The 23,827-nt window shown below is 38.7% G+C and overlaps 1 protein-coding gene across 4 annotated transcripts in view; it reads left to right on the top strand.

Annotated features, from left to right (window-relative positions):
- Nucleotides 1–23,827, top strand: part of lama2 (laminin, alpha 2) — a 206,596-nt gene that overhangs the window by 115,089 nt on the left and 67,680 nt on the right. For all 4 annotated transcript variants that reach the window (XM_042389960.1, XM_042389962.1, XM_042389961.1 and 1 more), the window contains exons 22-27: nt 2,241–2,347; nt 4,729–4,909; nt 7,878–8,014; nt 9,915–10,046; nt 11,233–11,337; nt 15,600–15,743. In XM_042389960.1, the coding sequence (XP_042245894.1) occupies nt 2,241–2,347; nt 4,729–4,909; nt 7,878–8,014; nt 9,915–10,046; nt 11,233–11,337; nt 15,600–15,743 (806 nt within the window). The remainder of the gene's footprint in view (nt 1–2,240; nt 2,348–4,728; nt 4,910–7,877; nt 8,015–9,914; nt 10,047–11,232; nt 11,338–15,599; nt 15,744–23,827) is intronic.

Consider the following 23,827-nt stretch of genomic DNA (forward strand, 5'->3'; position numbering starts at 1 on the left):
ATTATATAAAGCCTGGACTCCTCACTACGGCACCGTTGTAGTGCTAATAATATATAGAATAGATGCACGATAGGTATTCCTGCAGTTTGCTGATATGAGAGATTGCTGATTGCTTGGTAACAGAACATGATGTATTTCATGTTGCAAAAAAATGTTATCTCTACCATCAAGGCCAGCACTGAAAGAAAAAAAAACCACAACAAAAAGCAACATTTTATCCCTCAACAAGGCGCGCATTGTAGCGACTGACAGAACGGAGTCCAGATGGTCCCTGAAGGGTGAAGCTAGGGGGGTGAGAGACTGTGTGTGAGAATGTGTGTGTGAAGTGGAGAAGAACGTACTGTATATGTGCGTGTTTTCTCGTGTCGAATGTGCGTACATTTGCGTGTATGTGTGCGAGTAGGCGTGTGGGAGGGCATGTGCGCCTCATTGCATATGTGTGTGAAGAAGAAATCAATGTATGTTGTGTACCGTATGTGTGTTTTTGCATATTTCTGAGTATTTCTGCGTGTGTGTGGACATCTGTTGTACCCCTCTCTCTCACTTTCTCATCCCACACTCAGGTCTGTCCTTCTGTCTATTTTACATGTAACAGGAGAGAATGGCAGGAGGTAAAGCAGGCTATGAGTACACATTTGTGTCTATGTGACGTGATGTGCTGTGTGCTACTAATTTCTTGAGAAGGTGTGTGTTTTTGCGTGCATTTTTGTGTGTATGTGTGTGTGCTTCTGACAACCCATACACCAGATGGGAGCTGTGATGTTCAAGCTTTTAATTGTATATCTAAGGGGTTGATTGGCGTGTGTGGGTGTGTCTTTTTTCCTGAGTAGGATATAAGTTTTAATAAAGTTGAAGTCATACAAAGTAACACAATTAGAAAGAGACAGGGAGGGAGAGAGAGAGATGTGAAAGGTCTTACTGTATATAAATAAAAGTTTTATATTTCTTTAACTAACTCATTCAGAAAGCATAAAACTGCACACACATGACAAAGGTCATGGACTGAATGTTATGCAACCATTTTCAGTGCCAGAGAGATGGGTTTGTAAGAGATGAGAATCATCTTGCAGTGTATAGAAATATCACATATGTTTAGGTAAATAATCTATCCACAAGAAAAGGAAAGAACTCCTTAAGTTTCATTTTCATTTTTATACTGTTATAATGTTGAATGTATATGTTAAACATGGTCAAAGTTCCAAAGTTTGAGGTGAACATATGTAAAAGCTTCATGTCAAAAGCCCAGGCTTCAGCCTGCTCTGAATCCTTTGCTATGTTACCTCTACTTCCCCATCAAACTGACATCATGTCGTTCTTGCATGCCCACAAACTGCCGCCTGTTTCGTAGCCTTTGTTGGCAAGATTGTTGTTAAGGTTGTTCCGCGGGTTGTTCGTGCTGTCCACTTGAAGTTTCCATTTCGAGTAAAGAAAGAGCGAAATCCAGCTATTACTGTTTGTTTATGCAGCCTCCAGAGCCATGGGGCAACTTCCTGAAACAGCCTGCGGACAGAGGCTGAACTGAGGGGCTGCATAAAGGGCCAGTACAAGATAAATAAGGATTTTTTGAACTGTAATTCATGCAGAGATATTCCAGTAGAGCCCCAGAATATAAATGCAGACACAGAAATGCATGTTATGTCCAAAATGTATTTACCCGTCACTGAGCAGCTCAGACCTAAATGGCTTGTTCTCAGTGTATAGTTAAGTTGGAGGTGGTAAGGAGAGGCAGTCCGTGCTGGTGATTGCAGCTGTGTCTGAATGTAGGGCTGTAATTTGTTTTCTTTTTTTTTGTTTTTCCCGTGCACAAGAAAGAACTCCTGACAGTGTTCATACTCAACACCAGATTTTCATCAGAGCAAACAGGGCAAATCTAAATTTTCAAATTAATGAGAGTGTGATGTTTTTCTCTGTTGTAGCCTTGCTTGGTCATCTAAGATGTTTTTTTTTTATATACAAAATACAATCAGGCAAATTTAAGTCAGCCCACTAGACTGAAGAATCTATTTGGGGAAGAGAAGATTTTCTCTGAAGTGCAATGAAGAGGACATTAAAGTGCATATCGACAACTAATCCTGAAGAAGACCTTAAGCAGGATCTTAGCTCTTATCCAGTTTATTGTAGTGTGAAGTAAACACATTCACCAACATGTTAAAATTTTCTGTCATAAGGTATGTCCACATTTACAAACATTACCATTATGGAATGATAATATACTTCCTCTCCTCTCCTCCCTCCTGCAGCCTGCCAGTGCCATACTAATGGCTCTGTATCTGAAGTCTGCAATAAGGAGAACGGCCAGTGCCAGTGCAGAGAAAATGTGGTTGGACGACAGTGTGATGAGTGCATGGTACGTATTCTGACATAGATGCAAACACTCTTTACACATATTGCCAATATTTGCTGGTACCATCAGCATTCCTGTCTAGACCTTCTATTATTAATTCCCCATGGCTCTAATTCTGTCACTTTTTCTCATTGTAATTCTGCAATATTACATGTGTGCAATGGGATACCTGTGGTCTTGAATGTTTTTAACCTCAATCACATCTTTAGTGACCGTGCTCTTATTTGGGTAATGCTTTATTTTTCTTACCATTTCACATCAAAGGTGTTATTTGGTTAACCAGCACTGTGGCAGGTATCTGGTAGGTCAAAAGATGATTTATTCAAATTATACTTACTTCTCTACTATGACTGTGTTAAAGGGCAGGTTCATAGTTTTTTCAAGTCTGGCTCAAAACAATAGTCAAGTGCCCATATGAACACTGAAACAGGGTTTGCTCGCTGTAATCATTCTTCCTGTTTATACTGTAAGTGATGGGAGCCAAAATCCAGTCCTCATTTTGAGCAAAAATGTGTGTCAAAAGTTTACCTCAAGATAATATGAGACTTCAACCGTCTGAGTTAGTCAAATAAATTGGATATCTTCCACAGTTGCAGTCTTTTAAGTAAAGAAATCCCTCTTTGTGTCTTGGTGGACAGTGTTTTCCTGTTCAGCTGCAGTGAAAGGATAATAACATAAAGAGAGAATTTGGCACTAAAAGACAGCAGCTGTGAAAGGTATTGCCTTGATTTGACTAATTTGGATGGCTGAAGCCTCATATCAACTTAAAAATAAACTTTTAAATACATTTTTGCATGGAAGGAGGGCTGTGGATTTTGGTCCTAAAGAACTGTCCTTAAATATGGAGAATTGTAGGAATGTAGTGACTTCAGAATCAATCAGAAATTAATCTTCTATGTATATTTTGATATTTTACAGTAACTCAGTTTTTGTTACTTCAGCTATCAGACCATAAAAAGTGAGGCCACACATGTACTGTATAGCTTCTGCAGGACTATGAAGATGCAGTGTTACATTATTATGTCTGGAAGAAAACCATATACCCTGATACTGCAGTAAAAAAAAGCCATCCATAGTCTATTGTTTTATCTTTTCTCCTATAGTGTGAGGTTAATGGCTATGGTTATTTATACATTTGAAAGTTTTTGGTTCTTTTATTGTTGTTTCTCTCATTCACTCACTTGGTCCCCTGTCTGCCCCTCCTTCCTCCACCCATCTGCGTTGTGATTGGTCCAGCCTAACTGCTGGTGGGATGCTGAGCGTCAGGAGTGTATGCCTTGTCGCTGCAGCCCTCACGGCTCTATTTCTCAACGCTGTGATGTTGAGGGCCGCTGCATCTGTCGCCCCGGCTTCGTGGGCCGACGCTGCGACCTGCGTCGGCAAAGTTACGAGAGACGGGAGACACGGCGGCCGGTGGAGCGCTTTCCCATGGAAGCCGTGCAGCAGAGATGGGGGGGGTCGTCCCGCACAGGGGGTTGTCCCAGGGGGGCGTACAGGCCTAAGACAGGGGTAACACACACTGCATGTGAATGACGGTGGTGTGTTTTAAGTAGCATGGGTGTGTTTGTTTTCTTGGTGTGGTGATAGATGCACTGACGTGTGCGGTTCAGCTTTACAGGATTAAAACACATTTTACATATGTAACAAGTTTCACAGTTGTCACAAACATTGTGGTACATAAGGGTTTTAACAGCATGGCTGTTTCTGTGAAAGACATTTCAGTTTGAAGATGTTGCTTAGTGTGAACAGTGATGTAAGGTGCAAAGGAAGCAGATTTTAGTAGCATATTCCAAAAAATGTCAGCACTTTAAGTTACACAAGATGTTTGTTGTTCCTGGATTGGTGTTGTAAATGTCATGATTTTTAGGCAAATCAGGATGTACATGATTTTTATTTTTTTTTGGAAATAACACATTTATTTAAATCCAGATGAACTGCACCTACTGCAATTCACATTTTTATTTGGCAGCTTTTCTTAAGATTTGTTCAAATTGAATTTGCTTACATACTATAGCTTAAGAGGAACTTTATGAATGGCGGGATCCAGTCTGATGAACCAACATGCATGGCTTTGTCTTTTGTATTTCCCTTAGCAGCAACAAGGAGGAATTTTCATGCCATCAGACAGCTGTCAAAGCCCCAAAACAGTTATTGATTGTCCTCTAAACAGAAAAATCTTGCAAGGATTGAAATTCTCTGCAACTCAACAGTGCTACCCCTTCATTCCCTCATTTGTTCCCTTCGTCCTTTCCATTCAGTCTTGTGAAAAAAAATGTGCACCGCATGTCTTTATTACCTCCTTAATGACCCCTCTCCAAATTCGATTGTGTCTACAACCTGATTGATTGTAACCTCTCTGCTTGTCTGTAATTGTTTGTCTCCAGCCTCAGACCCACGGCATTACCACAGGTGGACAGTGCGTTCCGTGTCACTGTAACTCATTTGGTTCCAAGTCGTTTGACTGTGATGAAACGGGTCAGTGTCGGTGTCAGCCAGGTGTTACTGGACCCAAATGCGACCGCTGTTCACGAGGATTCTTCAACTTCCAGGAGGGCGGCTGCACACGTAAGCCTACACAGTGGGATAGAAAGGGGAGGGATTCTTTAAAAAGTAAGCTTACCCTGATGTCTTTCCACTGAACAAAATCAAAGCATATAGATGTGTTCTGTAGTTGTAATATGCAATAAGAGTAATGTCAGCAATCACAATATGCTGTCCTCATTAAACTGCTGGCTTGTTCTTATTTCTTTTTAATTTAAAGTTTGCACTTAATGGTCTGCAAAAAAATTCTATTTGAAAAAAGCTGTTGTATCGTGTCAAAAATGCCTGCGTGCCCACATGAATCACATCATGTGGGCCAATTTCATAATTATTGCAGAACAAAATCTTTTTTGCCCATAAGCAGGACGAAGTTAAAACACTGAATTAAGAATGTCAGCCTTTGGCTTTAGTTACCTGAATGCTGCTGTATATTTTGAAACACAGTACTTTGTCAGTGTAGGTATTTCTTTTGTTACAGTATCACACGGATATAACAATATAGTTAGCATCTGTACTGCACCTTCAGAGCAAATAATCTAGTTTGAAATATCATCAGTTTCCTGCAGGAACCTCAAACTTCCTATCTTTTAAAAGTCAGACTTTCAAAAATTATGAAGAACTCATAATTTCATTGCCATTGATGATCATGTATTTTTGACATTACACTGTGTTTTATAAATAGTTAAGCAACTCTCCCCAGCGTTATGAAATATACATTGTATCAAAAGCTACAGATACATCAAACAAAATACCCATCCATGAATACATATACTGTATATACATGATGGAAGGACCAAATGAAAGACAGGAGTAAAGAAGGAAGGAAGGAAGAAAAGAGGGAGGGAGGGAAGCAATGAAGAATCGAAATCCAGCACCTACTAGACAGTGGCAAGATGAAATGTTGCCAAGAGAAACTAGCCTGCTGATTGGTACGAACATCTTTGAAGGTGGAACACACAGAATAATAATGACATGACCAATAAATTATGGAGCTAAAAGATTTCTTATGCATCTTGGCTGGTGAACAAGTCGTATAGCTGACGATTGTATTTGAAGAGTGTTGAAAGAAGAAATTTAAATGAATCAAAACAAATTTTGTCAAATTTAGAAAGAAACCTGTTAACAAACAGGTTCATCAATAAATGCTTTTTAGAAAACAAAGGACATAAGTAAACCAACTAGAGGATGTATGTGTGTCTATTTCCACTGAAACAGGCAACTGCATTTATATATAAACCTCAGATTCCTTTAGCAGTCTGTAATTGGGCATTGCTCCTTTTGTTGATTTCAGTTGATAATATTATATTACCATACCGTATATATTACTCTACCTTCTTTTAGAATTGGTATTGGTATTCATAGTACTCTGAACACTGCAGATAATTCAGTTTCATCCTCCAGAAGCAGTGATTTAAAGTTAAATCAGTTGCGTGTGTGTCTGTATTCACACCTCAAATTAAAGGTCAAGGTTTCCCCAAATTGTACAGCATGTCAGTGATGTCCAACTTGCAGCAAGCTGGTGTTGGATGTGAACCAAGTGCAGATGGAATTAGTCTTGTGAACAGAAGAGTAGAATAATTTCTGCTAAATGAGAATATGTAGTCTAAAATTAGAGTATTTACATTTAATTTAATAATTTTAAAAACATTTGATAGTGGTAAAGGGAAAAAATATTGATCTATCTGGAAGCATTTAGCTGTTATTAGCTGTTTTTTTGCAAAAGCTCTATCATTGCCTGAGGGTTACGTCACCTTTTTAAGTGCCTATTTCCAGTCATTGTGTTTTTTTTAAGAGAAATTATGTATTTATAATGTTCAAATTATTAAATCATATGCTCAATAAACTCAACAACCCATGCAGCAGGTGCTGCAAACTTTATTTGTGCTGCCCAAAATGAAGATTAAGCATCCACTCACCCCAAGTATGACTATGAATAGCTTTCCCCACATATCTCATTATGCAATATATTAGTGATGCCAACTGCTATTGACAGCCAAGAAGAACAGCCAAGAAGTAAGCCAGGAAACTCAGTCATACAGCAGAAAGAAAAGATCGGACGGGGAATTATTTTCTTTCATCTACAGATCACTACCACAGTGTTGCGGTCAGGTTGTAAGAATAATATGCTGGCTACTGTTTAATGTTCCTGGGAATTCACTGCACACAAGTCAGAATACAAATATAATCCAGGCTCTGGGCATGTGGTTTCCAAAAATAAAATGATTGAAACTTCCACATTACCAGCAGATAAAACACAACTTTCAGTTCCCATTCAGGTCCCACTCAGGTCTCATTCAGTTCCCAGCTAAGGGAAACTTTAACAAAATAATGCTAATGACATTTTATGAGCATTAACATTTAAATTGAACTAGCATACATAGCAGGGAAAAGAGTCCTCTGGCATTGGCATCTGTGCTTGCTGGGGACTGGTGGTGATCGAGTGAGTTAATTGGTAACAAATAAATCTGTCTATACTATAAACAACTCAATTTTTATGCAGTGACTCAATAAATTACCCTTTTTAATTCCTATTAAACCAAAACTATTTCATTTGCATGTATTAGTGCATGAGGGCATATGATTCCATATGCATGTAACTTTCACCCCAATAAGCAGTTAACACTTTCTCTCTCACTTCTACTTCTGTGGAAAGTGAAAAACTTTAATAAGATAAAGGCAGTTTTTCTCTGTATGTCAAATTCACAACAGTCCAACTAGTCCTCCAGGTTTGAGTCTCCAACCAAACCGGGCAAGTTCACTTCCTTGTTCTCAATCCCAAACAAATTATTATTTTTTTTTAAATTTGTAATCTTGATATAGCCAGCATGTTTCATATTGTGAAAGAAAAACCGAATCGCTGTTGAGAACTAGAAGAAACATGTTAAAAATAGCTTTTAAGGGATATTTTTGACAGGTAAAACATTGACTTTCCTTCAGAATTTATTCACAGCAATTTAAAATGTACTTTCTCTCCTCCTCTCCTCTCTCACAGCCTGCCAGTGCAGTCATGTGGGCAATAACTGTGATGCTAACACAGGACAGTGTATCTGTCCACCGAACACCATCGGTGAGAGATGCGACCGCTGTGCTCCCAACCACTGGGGCCATGACATCATGACTGGATGCAAGGTAGGCTGAAATGGTGTTGGCAGTAGTAGTTGTTGCTAACAAATGTGTGAACTACTTGTGTATTAGAGATTGCAAACACACAGGAAGGATGACAGAAAAAATAGGCATTAATGATTCATCAGCTTGCCATTTTAACAAATGTATTGTTCTGAAAGAAAATGGAAAACAGTGGCTTACTGGACCTTTGTGAGTAATTTTACTCTCCAGCATTCAGAAATAATTTGAACACCATCAGTGATGATGGATAAAACCTGACTTTTCTCATTTCTGATATAATACTAGGAGTGAAATATTTAATCAACATAGACTTTATTTGTGTGTGTTCAATGTATTTCTCTAGAATAATAAACCTGACAAGTTTATAATAAAAATGAAAATAAAACATGAGGTATTCCAATTTAGTCACAATTTACACACACATTAAGTTTTTATCTAATTCTGTCTTTTTAAAAATAATTTCTTCAGCTGATTACCACTTTATTTTATTTTTTCTCTACCTTCTTTACTGTTACTTCTTGATGTCTAATTGTTTCCTTTTAGCTCCATTTTTACCTCTTATGTCTTTCTTATTTTCCTCCCTCCACTCTTTTTTGTGTTCTACCTCTCTTTATTCCTACACTCTGTTCTCTTCTCATCGCAGTGCTTGTTTACACGGCCTTTTCTCTGTAGACCCTCCTCTTTATCGCCTTTCTTTCTTTGACTCTATCATTCCCATTTCCTCTACTTTTTTTTTTTTTTTAAAACACGACTTTTTTCAAAGTGTTTGGAAAGTAATTGTTCTTCGCTGAAGCTATCTCACCAAAGGGCCCAGAGGCAGCTATAACAGTAAACTATTAAAAGTACACTACTAGCACACTATTAGCAGTTAGAGGCTTGGATGTGAAAGTACTGTAAATGTAACAACATACTGATCCAGAAGAGGACATCAGGACAACTAAGAGGGATGCAACAGATCTAAGTGGTAAAAAACACATCAAAAAAGAGCCAAAGACAACAGAACAAAGTAAAACACATCAAAGCAGGGAGGTACAACATAGAACAGAACAGTATTTAAAGTACAACAAAGGAAATAGACTTGAACAGAATAAAATGGGCACAGTAAATTCTTCAGTATGAAATGTTTAATTTAATGATTAACACTTGGGGAGAAGCCATATCAGGACCGAGTATATACAAACATAAGCACATAATATGTCACTGAATCAACATTCCTTACAGCGAAAAACTGGGTCAAGTTCAAAATTACCTGCAAGTGCTAATAAACTTTCCAGAATTTATATAAATCTACATCAGCAGCACTGAAGATGTTGTGATTCTACCACAATTTCTCTAATACAGATGATAATACAGATTCAGATGGACATTTACAGCTTCTCAGCTTTTGATTTTGATTGTATTTCTGCAACTTTTGCCGCAGCAAACATGACAAACATCTGTTTTGTTGTTGTTAGTAAGTTTGATTGAGACATTTGTCAAATCTAATATAATCTAATAATCTACAACAACCGTTGGTGTTAACAGGGAGAGTTTTTAAGGGGATTTAACTCACAACAGCATACATACATGCATACATGTGCTGTAACTCACACGCTCTGTTCATTGACACGGCTCTTCTAAAAACAGTATTTTGACCTTTTGAACATCAGACATGCAACCGTCTACCTCAACGGAGTCAAACGTAACTCTTCACTGATTTTACGATTTTGTTTGTGCTGCTTAAAGACTCTCTTGGTTGACTGTTGACTGCACTAAGGGACCAAGATAAATGCTTGCATTGTACATGATGTAAAAAGTGTTTGTGTCAGTTGTTCTAACATCTGCTTGAAGTTCATTTTTAAAAAATTTTTTGAAGTTCATTCTGTCTTTGTGTTTGTGTGTTTGTGTGTTTGTGTGTGTGTAGGAGTGTGGCTGCAGTGTGATCGGCTCGGTGACCCAGCAGTGCAATGTCAACACAGGCTGCTGCGTCTGTCACGACTCCTTCAGAGGAGAGAAATGCAATGAATGTCAGCTGGGATACAGAGACTTTCCTCAGGTAAATAATCCATATGAGTACTACAAATATTACTGTTACTATGAAGTGTACTTTTATTTTATCTGGTACTGGAGAGACTATCTGATGGGATTCGAACGTTGGGGACTGAGAGTCTGTGTGTGACAAGAGAGACAGATTCCCACAGATGTGATAATGGTATTACTCAGGCTTTTAATGCTAAAATCCATTCTAAAAGCATTTGTTTCCTGCTTGATTGAAAGAAGCCTAATGGTGTCATCACACCACTGATCTTTATACCATCTTTACACCAAAGCCAAACTTTTCAGCATAGCTTCAGCATGTATTTTTTTCAACAGAGGTACCCCACTTGAAATGAAAAGATGAACAACAACATACAGTGTCAGGTGTGATTTAAAACAACAGCGAAGGAATTCAGCGTAGTGAGAATCTTTTAATCTTGATACCACTTAGCAGCAGTTTTTCAAACAGACCTGAAAATGAAATTTGAGTCGTCTTCCAGGTTAAGATGTTTTCTAATCTAAAATGTATTACACAAGTAGAGTAGCTCCTTTAAGGAACATCTCAGTGCATAGCAAGTGTGCAGTCGAGAGAGAAGGGGGGTGTGTGTGACGGTGGGGCTGCGGCAACCAGAGCAGATAGTATGAAGAACTTTTCTGGTGGAAACCCTGCAACCACCATATTTGTCAAAACTCTATTGAATTTTGCGTGGCTGCTAAACTGGCAGTTTCATTAAAGTCTTTTTGAATTGAAGGGAGCAGAGACAATTTACTTTGCCTTCAAAATGAGCGTACATTTATAATCAAATTTAATTTTTTATATTTGCCTCATTGTCTAGCTGTATTCACGGTAGAGTGATATGAAAAGTTCTTGATGAATTGCACTGTGATGAAATAAAACGAACCAAATGATCCTGTTGACTGTTGAGTCAGTGTTGAAAGTTCATGGTCATTTCTGCTCACTTTTGGAACTTCAGACAAATGAGAGGAAAACTGGACAACTCTGTGTTTGGTGTTCAAATGAACTTCAGTGATGTTTCAACTTGACATGGGAGTGAGAAGATAATGGCAACATTTTCATTTTGCGAGTGAATTTTTAATGGTTTGGTGAAGCATAAAGCTAGGACACACTCTGGTAGCTCCTCTCTGTGCCTGTAATGTTGTTGATAACAGAAGCTTGGCGTTTTCTGCTTCCACATTTCCCACAGTGCACCCAGTGTGAGTGTAACGTCTCAGGATCGGACAGCCAGACCTGCGACCTGGAGAGAGGAGTGTGTGCTTGCGCAGATCGAACGGGGAAGTGTAGCTGCAAGGTATAGTATACACTCACACAAAAATACACACACATACACAAACTCACTCGTCTACTTGTAATGGCCTTCCCCAATGATGTTAAAGATTTGGCTTCTCTGTGTGACGGCCTCTATATGCCTACATACTCACACACACACACACACACACACACACACACACACACTGTAAATCCCTGTTAAATTTATGAAAAACAGAATAGATTTTTTTAAGTAGTATCATTGCCAGATGTTTGGAGGTGTATATACTGTGTATATTGGATATTTTTTTCCTATTCTAATTCTGTCAGTGCTGCAAACACAAACTCATTACAAGAAAATGTAAAGCTGCTGTTTTAACTGTAAGCCGCTGTAGCAGTTTGATACTGCCCTGCAAAGCATCCATGCATCTTTATATGATTTATCCTTATATGGTCCTGCTGAACGCAATTGAAAAAAATGACACAAGGAGGTGAGATACTTGACTTTGAGATACTTGACTTTGACTTGATTTGTAGACCGAATAGACCCAGTATGATTTTTCTTAATCCTACTTGAGGAATCTGCAGCACTTGAATCTATATTATGCTTAAGATTGTTTTTGTATGCTGGTAAAATTGTCTCCACTGGAGGAATATACTTGGTTAATACTAACTGTAATACAGTACTATTCTGCATGATTTATTCAAATGGATATTCATGCATTTCAGCAACTAAAGTGGTAACTTGTAGGCATCTGCCAGATACAAGTCTGTAAACTATATAAACATTTATATATAAAAATATTTTTGTTGAAAAGTAATACAGTGCCTTCACATTCAATGTAAAAAACTGCTTAGAGAAAGGGGAATGGGGCTCCAAAATCTAAATGCCAGAATATACTCCACACAACCCTGTGAGTGTGTTTATTTTCTGTGTGTGTGTGTGTGTATGTTGCAATCAGAGCATTGAAATGGTCCATATGAGAAAACCTGAATTTGATATTCTGATCCTATCTGTCACCATCTATCTCTCTCTCTCTCTCTCTCTCTCTCTCTCTCTCTCTCTCTCTCTCTCTCTCTCTCTCTCTCTCTCTCTCTCTCTCACACACACACACACACATGCACACACACACACAGACACACACACCTAATGTATACACACATATAAGGAATACAGTACGTTTTACACCTCTCATCCTCACTTGTGACAAGCTGATCCCATTAATACACACACACACACATACAAACAACACATGCACATATTCAATACATGACACACCCAGACTAGAGACACCTTTCATCTTTGCTGTCACTTGCTGATCACATTATGCCACATAGACAGCGACAAATGCTAAAACAAAATTTTGCATTCACACACACAGTAACACACACACACACCTGGTTCATTGCCTGTAATGAGGTTTCAGATCACTGGGTGTCATCTTCACTCTAAACGGGTAGGCGGTGGACTGCCTGTCAGTCGAACAGTCGTTCGATCTGTCACCTGTCTCTCTATTCATCTGTTATTTCTGCTGTCTGAGACTTGTTAAGGTAGTTACCCGTCTGTCTGTTTGTACTTCTCTATCTAAGGAAGTGTGACATGTCTGCATTTCCTTATGGCATCAGTAACATCAGGAAACTCTAAAATTAAAGACGCCACATTCAACATGCAAAAAAAAATCATATAAAGTACTGTGCAAAAGTTTTAGGCTCTAAAATTAAAGTAAAGATGCTTACAAAAATATTGCTATAAATTGTTTTTATTTATCAATTAACTCCTTACAAAGTGCAGTAAAGAGGAAAAACCTAAATCAATTGAATATTTGGTGTGACCACATTTTTCCTTTAAAATAGAGCCGATCTCCCCGCTACACTCGCACACAGTTTTTCAAGGTACTTGGCAGGTTGGTGATTCCTGCATCTTGGAGAAGTTGCCACAGTTCTTTGGATTTAGGCGTCTCAGTTGCTTCTGACTGTTGAGTACAGGGCTCTGTGGGGGCCATACCATCTGTTGCAGGACTCCCTGTTCTTCTTGTTGCTGAAGCTAGTTCTTTATGACTCTGGCTGTATGTTTGGGACTAATCAGACGCCTCCACGATGGTATTGCATTATGGATAAAAATCTAAAGTGCCTAAAACTTTTGCACATTACTGTATATTGTAATAACTGGTGCTGAAATGATTAGTCCATTAATCTCGTAGTCAATCAATTGAACACTTTGGATAACTGATTAATTAAGCCATTTATCAAGAAGAAATAGCAAACATTCACAGATTCCAGCTTCTCAAATGTGACGATTTTCTGCCTTTCTCTGTTTTATGTATATAATTGTAAATTCAATACCTTTGGGTCTTAGACTGCTGTTGGACAAAACGAGAGATTTTAAGTCACTCTATGTGAGCCTAAGATGTTGTCCTTATGTAGTAAAACTTATTGATAAAGTGATCAGTTAGTCACAAAACAATCAACTGATATAAACAATGAAGACATGCATTAGTTGCAGCCTGAGTAATAACGTAATAAATGCCTTTTTATGTAACTACTATAATAATACTATAATATTCCAAAGTACATAAAGAGTACTAATGTTGATTCTCTGGGTTCCTTCACTGTACTCTCACATTCTTCTGTTGTGTTTGCTCCTCACTCACTAACCTGCAGGACTTTTTGACAGAACTCAACATTAATTGGATGATGTTTTGTTGACAGCACTGTAAGCCTTTTCTTAGCTGAGAGAAGGTTTAATACACAGCCCAGCTGTCCACAATCCCATTTTAGACCAGTCAGGTCTCAGCTTATTTACTCAAAATGTAAACATTCAGTGCAGTGAGATTCTTATCTCTACTTCAATGCAGTCAAGGCTTCAAATGCATTTTCTCTGTTGTATCAGTTGGGGTGGTTTTTAATAGCTAAATTCTGTCACCAAGTAAAAGTTGGCAAATAATATCTAATTAATTTGTCATGAGATTTAGCCTTGTTGGGAAAGCTTATGCCAGAGTGCTGGAAAGGAGGCTCCAGCTGACTGTCAAACCTCAGATCCAGGAGGAACAATGTGGATTCTGTCCTGGCTGTGGAACGGTGGACCAGCTCTTCACCCTAGCAGGGATACTTGAGGGGTCATGAGAGTTTGCACATCCAGTCCAGTGCTTTATGAACTTGGAGAAGGCTTACGAACGTCTACCTCAGGACACTGTGTGGGCGGTGCTGCGGGAGTATGGGCTACTGGGGCCGTTGCTGTGAGCCACTCGGTCTTTATATAACCGCAGTGAGATCTGCATCTGCATTCTCAGCAGTAAGTCAGACTCGTTCTCAGTGGGTGTCAGGCTCCACCAGGGTTGTCCCTTGTCACGATTCTGTTTGTGATTTTCATGGACAGAATCTCAAGGCCCACCCGGAGGACAGTGTCCAGTTTGGGGACCTCAGGATTGCTTCTCTGCTTTTTGCAGATGATGTGGTTCTGTTAGCGTCAACACACCATGACTTCCAGCAGGCACTGGGGCAGTTTGCAGCTGATTTTGAAGCGGTTGGGATGAGAGTCAGTGCTTCAATTTGTCAGTCTACGTCCCAACCCTCAATGGTCACAAGGTTTTGGTAGTGACTGAAAGAATGAGATCGCAGATACAAGAGGCTGGAATGAGTGTCCTCTGGAGGGTGTCTGGGATCAGCCTTAGAAATAAGGTGGGGAGCTCAGATATCTGGGTGGGGTTCGAAGTAGAGCTGCTGCTTCTTCGCATCGAAAGGAGCCAACTGAGGTGGTTAGGGCATCTCCTGGATGCCTCTCTCTTTCTAGAGGTGTTCCAGGCACGTCCAACTGGTAGGAGACTCAGGGGCAGACCCAGAACACGCTGGAGGGATTACATATCTCTTCTGGCCTGGAAACGCCTTGGGATCTCCCATGAGGAGCTGGAGGGCGTTGCCGTAGAGAAGGATGTCTGGGTTTCCTTACGCAGTCTGATGCTGCTGTGACCCAGTCCCAGATAAGCGGCAGAAGATGGATGGATGGATAGATGGACTGATGGATTGATAGATTTACAAAATCACAATTATGTGACTGTGAAGTTAGCCTCACTTGAGATTAGAGAAACCTTGGACTCATGCCCTAAAGTCAAGGCATTGAATACAAAGAAACCAATGTGTGCTTTTCCATAGCTGAATGTGCCTTCTGACCTCAAGTAATTTTGCTGTTTTCCCTCAAACATGCCTTTTTTCATTCTAGCATTGTTAAAATGTGCAGTAGAGAAAGAATCACAATGGGTTACCTCACTTTTTTTTGTGTATTTATGTCTGTATTAATGTCTGTTTTAGGAAAATGTGGAGGGAGACAACTGTGACCGCTGTAAACCAGACACATTTGGGTTGTCGGTACGAAATCCGATGGGCTGCAGCAAGTGTTACTGTTATGGACTGACCCGGTCATGCACAGAGGCACAAGGTCTCATCAGGATGTGGGTGAGTAGACAAATCTTAAATATTTTACTTCTCTCCTTTCACTGTTTTTATACACATACAAGGACACCCTGATTACAATACATATAAGAAGGAAGTTTTCCAGTGAGTGCTTTGTAAATAAATAGAATGCAGTGCCTTTCTCTTCTCACTGTCAACGACTGCTACCCAATTTTGTCATATAGAATACAACAGTGCTTTCTAAAGCCATCCTCAGTTATGAGCCTAATGGTGGAATGATAGACTGCATCGAGAGATTTAAGAGTAGAGGCTTTAGAGTGCATATAAATTACATTGCCATAGTCCATAATGCAGTGGTTACCAAACTTTTTGAAGATGATGCAGATGAAAGAAACCACACAGCATTAGTGAATCTGTGCCAGCAGGACCCCAATACATATGATGACTACTTTTTAACATGTTTTTTCTCCCTACCAAACTACCATGATATCATCTCCACCCAAGCAATCTGACACCTTTTACCAAAATTCTCCAACATCAGTCTCTGGCTTATTACACACAAACACTGACCTATATGATCAAGCAAATGGACCTTTAATAGAGTACTTTTCCAATACTTTCCAACAATCAGAAAGTGAATCTTGGGACTCCACAACATCGAACATTTTATATAATAATATAATAATGACCCTGACACAAACTGTTCTCAAATGAAAAAAGTCTCCTTCGGAATATCTGATTACTACCATGAGAACAAATATAAATCCTCTGTTGATCTCCAAAAAATGAAGACTGACTTTTCCCATCTACGTATCAGTGTTCGTAGCCTGCCAAAAAACTATGATACTTTATGCCTTTGTTTGACCAAACTTGTCTTCTCTTTCAGTGTAATAGGGCTAACTGAAACTTGGTTGGTACTATTGACTATTTATCTATTATTATGCCTTAAATATGACAGGGTGCTTATTCTTGGTGATTTTAATATTCATCTATGCTGTCCTTCCCATTCCCTCACCTCCCATTTTTTAGATCTTATAGACTCTTCAATCTGTTTAAATTGCACAATATGTAATTTCTGCCGCTATGGGGTCTCTCAATCAAAACAATAACAAAAGAGAGAGTTTGATGACGTTGTGAAGTAGCATGGGTCATGGTAGTTGTTGTCTTCATTGTTAAACAACCAGCTTCTCCAGGTTAGGATTACTCCATTGTTCATCGGGGCACAGGACGTCTGGGAGGGGCTGCTAACCAAGCTGCTGTTAACATTTGCTCAGCTTGTTTCTCTGATAACTTAAAATCCAGATGTTCAGCATGTTTTAACTGAGAACTGAATTATCTGCAGAGGTCTTCTCTCCAAAACAAATGTACATGGGGATTAAAAACAGTAAAAACACTGAATAAAGCAGTTTCACATAAAAAATCAGTGTCTCCAACACTGTGCGGTGGGCACAGGACGTCTTGAATTCCTTCCATTCAGTTAAAAGATATAGTTAAAAACAACCAAGATCTAAAAAGTTAATCATAAAAATGTGGCTTAAAACTGAATAAAAGTCAATTTATGGCAGCCAACATATCATCTTGTATGCCTACACTCATTAGTTGACACCATTGTAGCAACAGCCACAACGCCAACGTATTATCTTGTATGCGTATACTCTTTGGTAGATGCCATTGTGGCGGACAACCACAATGCCGACACATGTATCTTGTGCATGTATACTCTTTGGTAGAGGGGGTATGACACCATTGATAGGCGACCAAATGAAACGGACAGTTACACTGATTAAATTACAGATTTCTCTGGGAAACATTTGGGATAATATAAGTACACAACTCAAAAAACTATATAACATAGGTATAGTTGTTTTTAGACATTTCAATGCGGAATAGTTATATATTATAGCTTTAAAGGGGCCACACATTCTGAAGGTCACACCTTAGCCTTGGTTCTCTCATCTGGTTTCTCTCTTGAGTGGATATGCTGGAATCTGACCATAAAGCTGTTGTTTTTAAAGTTCCACTACAGCTTTCTGTTCCTAGTTTCCAACCTTTTCTCTCACTCTCAACACTGGTTCTGCAGACAAATTTTGTGATGCTTTTAATTCATCCTCCTTTAATTCCACTATATTTCCTCTCAATCCAGATGCTCTATGAAATTCATTTAACGATCAGTGCCTATCCATCCTCGACCAAATTGCAATGTTTAAAACTAAGAAACAAAAATCAAATAACCTCCCCTGGTTGAACAATCACACTCGAGCCCTTAAAAGACTATAGAAAATTTGAAATTGAACAAGTCCAAAATAGCACATAATACCCTTAAAAACTAAATGTTAATTTATCAGAAAGCAGCTAAGGATGCAAGATCAGCCTATTTCTCTGAATAGATATCCAGAAATCACCACAATCCTAAAGTTCTCTTTAGGGTAATTGATTCAGTTATAAGTGATCCCTCCACTTCTCTTTCTGTACCTGATGTTGAGCTGTCTGAAAAATTTCTTGTTCATTTTGTTAATAAGGTGGAGAGTATCAGGTCCTGAATCCATCCTGACCCTTGCATTCTTTCTATTTCCCAAGTTAGTTCTGCCTCTTTTTCCCAGTTTCAACCTGTCACAATTTCAGTGTTAGAGGATGTAGTCTCCCACATGAACTCTTCCTCTTGCATCTCAGACATCATCCCCACTAAACTGCTCAAAGAGGTATTTTTCACTATTGGCCCTGTTATTTTGCAAATGTTTAACAATTCTCTGGCTTCTGGTTCTTTTCCAAACAGGTACAGGCATGCTGTTATTCACCCATTGCTAAAGAAACCTTATTTGGCCCCCCTGTCCTTAAGTAGCTACAGACCAATCTCCAAATTGTCTTTTTTATCTAAGGTTCTGGAGAAAGTAATTTCATCATAACTGATATCTTTTATGAATAATCATAGTGTTTTTACCTGTTTCCAGCCTGGTTTTAGAGCACTTCATAATACAGAGACAGCTCTTAATAATGACCCACTGCTGACTGCTTGATTTTAGTTCTTTAAGATTCAAGAGCCACTTTTGACAAAGTTGATCATGGTATCCTCTTACATCGCTTGGAAACTTGGGTAGGCCTCAAGAGCTCTGCTCTTAGCTTATCATGCTCATACCTCTCAAACAGAACTTTTACTGTCTGGGTAACTCTACTTCCTCAATGGCTCAGTTGAGTTGTGGTTTCCCTCAAGGCTCCGTCTTTGGCCCCTTCTCTTTATTCATGCTGCCTCTTGGCCAGGTTATTCAGAATCACAATGTGCTTTACCATCTTTATGCTGACGACACTCAGTTATACATACCATTAAACACCACAGATCCTAGCAGCCTAGCAAATCTTACAGCTTGCCCCTCTGATATTAAATCTTGGATGTTCTTAAATTTAATTATAAGTCTGAGGTCATGCTGTTCAGTTCTTTTGGTGCTAATCTTGGTGGTCTGTTAAATAATATTAAGCAGGCTGCTAGGAATCTAGGGGTAATATTTGGTGCTAACCTCTGTTTTGACGATCAAGTCAAAAACGTCAAGTCAAGATGATCTCTAAAATGAGGTCATTTTTGTCAGTTGCTGATATACAAAAGTTGTACATGCTTTTATCTATTCTCGGCTTGATTGTTACAACACACTTTACTCGGGTATCAGCCAGGGCTCTGTCCACCATCTCAAATTGGTACAAAATGCAGCTGATCACATTACCCCTGTGCTTGCCTCTCTACACTGGCTCCCTGTTAGATTTTGCATGTTATGGTTTTGTAGGGTAGACCCAAATGCAGACTCAGATGAAGATGGAGATGATTAACAGCTTTTATTGCCAGGGTGTGGGGAATGGAGGTGGAAGGAGCAGGGGAGAAGCTGGCTGGGGCAGAGGGCTGAAGGATGATGATGAATGAGGGGGAAATGGGTGAGGCTGGCAGATGGTGGCAGGTGGTAATGGGTTGAAGAGTGGGCAAGCAAGAAGGCAGGCAGACAGGCAGGCAGACAGGTTGTGATCCGGGAGCACGCTGTGGCTGAAACAACGATCTGGTGACAAGTGGGTGAAGAGCCATGGTAGATATGCTGCAGAATGATGAGCTTGATGGAAGACAGGTGTGTGCAATCAGCATGTAACCAGGAGGCAGGAGAGTCAGGGAAGCGCCACGCCCAACGCCACACAGACACAGAGAGACAGACAGGGGAACACAGGGGAGAGGGAACACAAGGAAACATAAGGGAAACTAGAGGCACGGCTGTAGCCGTGACATTGCATTGATTTTAAAATCTTATCGCTCACCTTTAAGGTCTTAAACGGCCTCGCACCTAAATACATCTCTGATTTATTGACCTGGTATCTGCCCTCTCGGCCATTAAGATCTGCGGATGGAGCCCTGCTGGTTACTCCCAGGTCACGGATTGTGACTAAGGGTGATCAGACTTTTGCTATTAGAGCCCCCACACTATGGACCTCTCTGCCTACTGAACTCAGACACACTAAGTCTCTAGCTTCTTTTAAATCTCTTTTTAAGACTTTTCTCTTGTGAAAGCCTTTGGAAATGTCTTTATTTTCTCTTTGCTCATGTCCTTTGGCTTTATTCTCATTTTATCTGCCTTGCCTGGTTTTATTTCCTTTTTGTATAGCACTTTGTAATATTGTTAAGAAAAGTGCTATATAAATAAAGTTAATAATAATAGTAATATTAGTTATTATTGTTATTATTATTATTATTATTATTATTGTTGTTGTTGTTGTTGTTATTATTATTAGAACCACGAAATTGTACCACGAAAAGAGTATTGATATACTAGGCAAAACATGTCACTTGATCAACACTGAGGTAGTCACTATGTTATATTATTCTATGGTGTATCCGTATATTAATTATTGTAATATAGCTTGGGATAGTTCTCAGCAGACCAAACTTGAGTCCATATTCTGTATCATCTTCAGAAACGAGCTCTAAGAATGATAAGTTGTGTACATCTAAGACATTCCTCTCAGCCTCTGTTTCTTCAGTGTTTATCAAGTGAACCATCTCCAGATTGGTTTATTTGTTCATAGTTCCTTAAAAAGAACCCTTCCCCTTTGTTCTCATGACATATTTGCATACAATTATCAATTTGATGACAACAACAACAACATAACAGACAATGACAGACAGCGACCAAGGCAGCACTGGTGTAATTTCAATAACACTTCATTTTAAGTAAGGCTTCACTTTGCTAGGCATAATATATTTTTTATTATAGTTCAGACTTTGTGATTGGCATAAGCTACCATGGTTACTCGTGTCCAACTGGCAAGGAGGCTCTCAGGAGGTGACATGATAATTACAGCGCAGTGCATCCGAAAAGATATGTACTACTGTTTGTCTTTTTTTTGCCTCACTGAATAAACAAAGTTGAAATCAATGAGCTCTTTCACATCATGGAGTTTTTTCTGATAGGTGTGTAGAAACCACATTTATTTAAATGAAATTAAACTAGTTTAAAACTTTGAAACTGCTCAAGATAGTCTGGTTTGAACTTGATTTTGAAACATGAAAACAAAAACCAAAATACCAGTTTAAAGTCAAAAACAAAGGTATATAAGTGTAGCGGAGACCATCAGACAGACAGTCAGCAAGTTAACAGTCAATTGTTGAGTGGCAGCCTGTTTTTAATAAAGGCCCTTCATCTCGGAAACGGTTGCCGTCGGCTATAAACTGGCGTTTCCGTGGTAACCATAGAGTTTTCAGATGGTCTGTAGTGAGAGGCTTCATTTGAACGACAAACATTCACTTCATTTATTGTTGACAGAGAGAGAGAGAGCGAGAGAGAGAGAGAGAGAGCTGGACAGAGAGAGAGAGAAAGACAGAAAAAATGGAGTTTATTGGAAAGAGGGAGATTTTCTCTGAACCACTGAATCGTGAGATTACACTGAGTGGAGTGGGACATGTGGACGTGCACACACACACACACACACACACACACACACACACACACACACACACACACACACACATACACAGTCACCATATCTAGACACCCATTCACATAGACTATACAAACACAGTACACATGCATTCACATACACATACAGTATATACACACACACACACAGACACACACATACTCACACAGCATGGGATTACACAGAGGCTAGAGGAGAGGGACATTCGCATACACACACACGTGCACACACACACACACACACACAGACAGATTCTGCCATACATGCAGGCTTTTCTTATTTATCTGTGATGGGATAACTGCATGTCTGATTGGAGGAATAAATCCTGGTTGTTAAATACTGCTGTGAAGATCTGCACTAATATAATATGGAAAAATCTATAGAGAGCAAAGATAAGGTGAAAGCACTGATAAGAAAAGAAAGGAAAATACCTTAAAGCGGGCTCTCAAGTGATTTTAGAGAAGAGAAAAATCAGGTTTTTTACTTGCCAAATTGAAACCATTTTGTAATGAGATTATTAATTGTAAACTTACCTACACACAAAGTACTGGTAGAAAACAATCAATGAATCCAACAAAGTTAATTGTTTACTTCCTGAAACACATATTTATTGTCTACTTAACTGTACAGAGGATCGACAATCCCATATTAGTTTAATAAAATACTATCATTATTGGAATACTATATATTTTTGACAAAGAAATGTATAAAAAAAACCTTGAATAATAAATAATTTTTAAATGTAGTTGGGTATATACAGTACAGCACATGCTATATAGGAAACAGTACGTGTATGTACACATATATGACTCAGTTACAGTGAAATTTCTAAACACAAGGAACCAAACCTTGCTGCCATTCATGCAATATTTTATTCCTCGCCAGGTACACCTCATACTTACTTTCATTTCAACAGAATACACACAATGGTTTTATGAAAATTAAATTAAAGAACAACAAGAAAAAGTTGTGGGGTTTAGTAAATGGCATGATGCGACGTAGGCCCAAATCCTGTCAAGCAAATCTTGAAGTGGAGGGGAAATCCTTGACTATACCAGTACAAATTGCTCATTATTTTAATGATTATTTTCATGACAAGGTAAACAATTTGAGGAGCAATATGCACCAAACAAGTAATAGAACCTCCACAATACTAATTAAGGATTTAATAATGAAGAATAAGAACTGTAAATTTAAAATTGCAAAAATTATAAGTCTGCTTAATAAATGCAAGGACAGACCACCAGATGTACATAATTTAGATGTTACATTTCTTAGAATTGTTACCAGTTTAATTGCTGTTCCTGTCTGTCATATTATTAATTTGAGTATTCAAAAATGTATTTGTCCACAGGCATGGAAGATAGCAAAAGTTATTCTGCTTTCAAAGGATCCAGCAGCATCACTTTCTGGTACAAATAGCCACCCTATAAATTGTTACAAGCTTTATAAAAGGTAATGGAGAGAATTATTTTTGAACAAATGCAATCTTAATTTGATGTTAATTACATAAACACAGATTATCAACATGCTTATAGCGCATTCTACATGCATAGCCCTGACACAAATCCCAGATGATTAGCAAAGTGAGCAGGATAATAGGAAGTTAGTGGGTGCAGTTTTACTTGATTGCAGTTCGACATTTGATGTTATAGACCATTCTTTATTGTTAGACAAGGTGAAACATTATGGCTTCACTTTTACTGCCATAAAGTGGATGAAGAGCTACTTGACAAATAGGAGGCAGACAGTTTTCTTTAATGGCAGTTTGTCAAAGATTAGACATGTTACTTGTGGTGTACCTCAAGGCAGCTGTTTTGGCCACTATTGTTCTCTGCCTTTGCTAATGATCCTCCATTAGTTTTAGAAAAGGCTCCAATTGCTATGTATGCAGATGATTCAACAATATATGTAGCTGTGACATCAACAGAAAAGCTGAACATTTTACACAAGGAGTTAAGGTTAGTGGTAGAATGAGTAACGAGCACAAAATTGGTGCTTAATGTTGGTCAAACAAAGTCTGTTATAATAGGATCAAGGTATCAGTTAAAAGCTGTACTAACACTGAAATTAAATCTAAACAATATACTTATTGAACAAGTACAAGAGACAAAACTGGATCATAAATGATCCACCTATGCTTTGTTAAATTCAGAGAGAAATTTACTGGTGACATGATCACCAAA

Source organism: Thunnus maccoyii, chromosome 17, assembly GCF_910596095.1.
Source record: "Thunnus maccoyii chromosome 17, fThuMac1.1, whole genome shotgun sequence".
NCBI lineage: Eukaryota > Metazoa > Chordata > Actinopteri > Scombriformes > Scombridae > Thunnus > Thunnus maccoyii.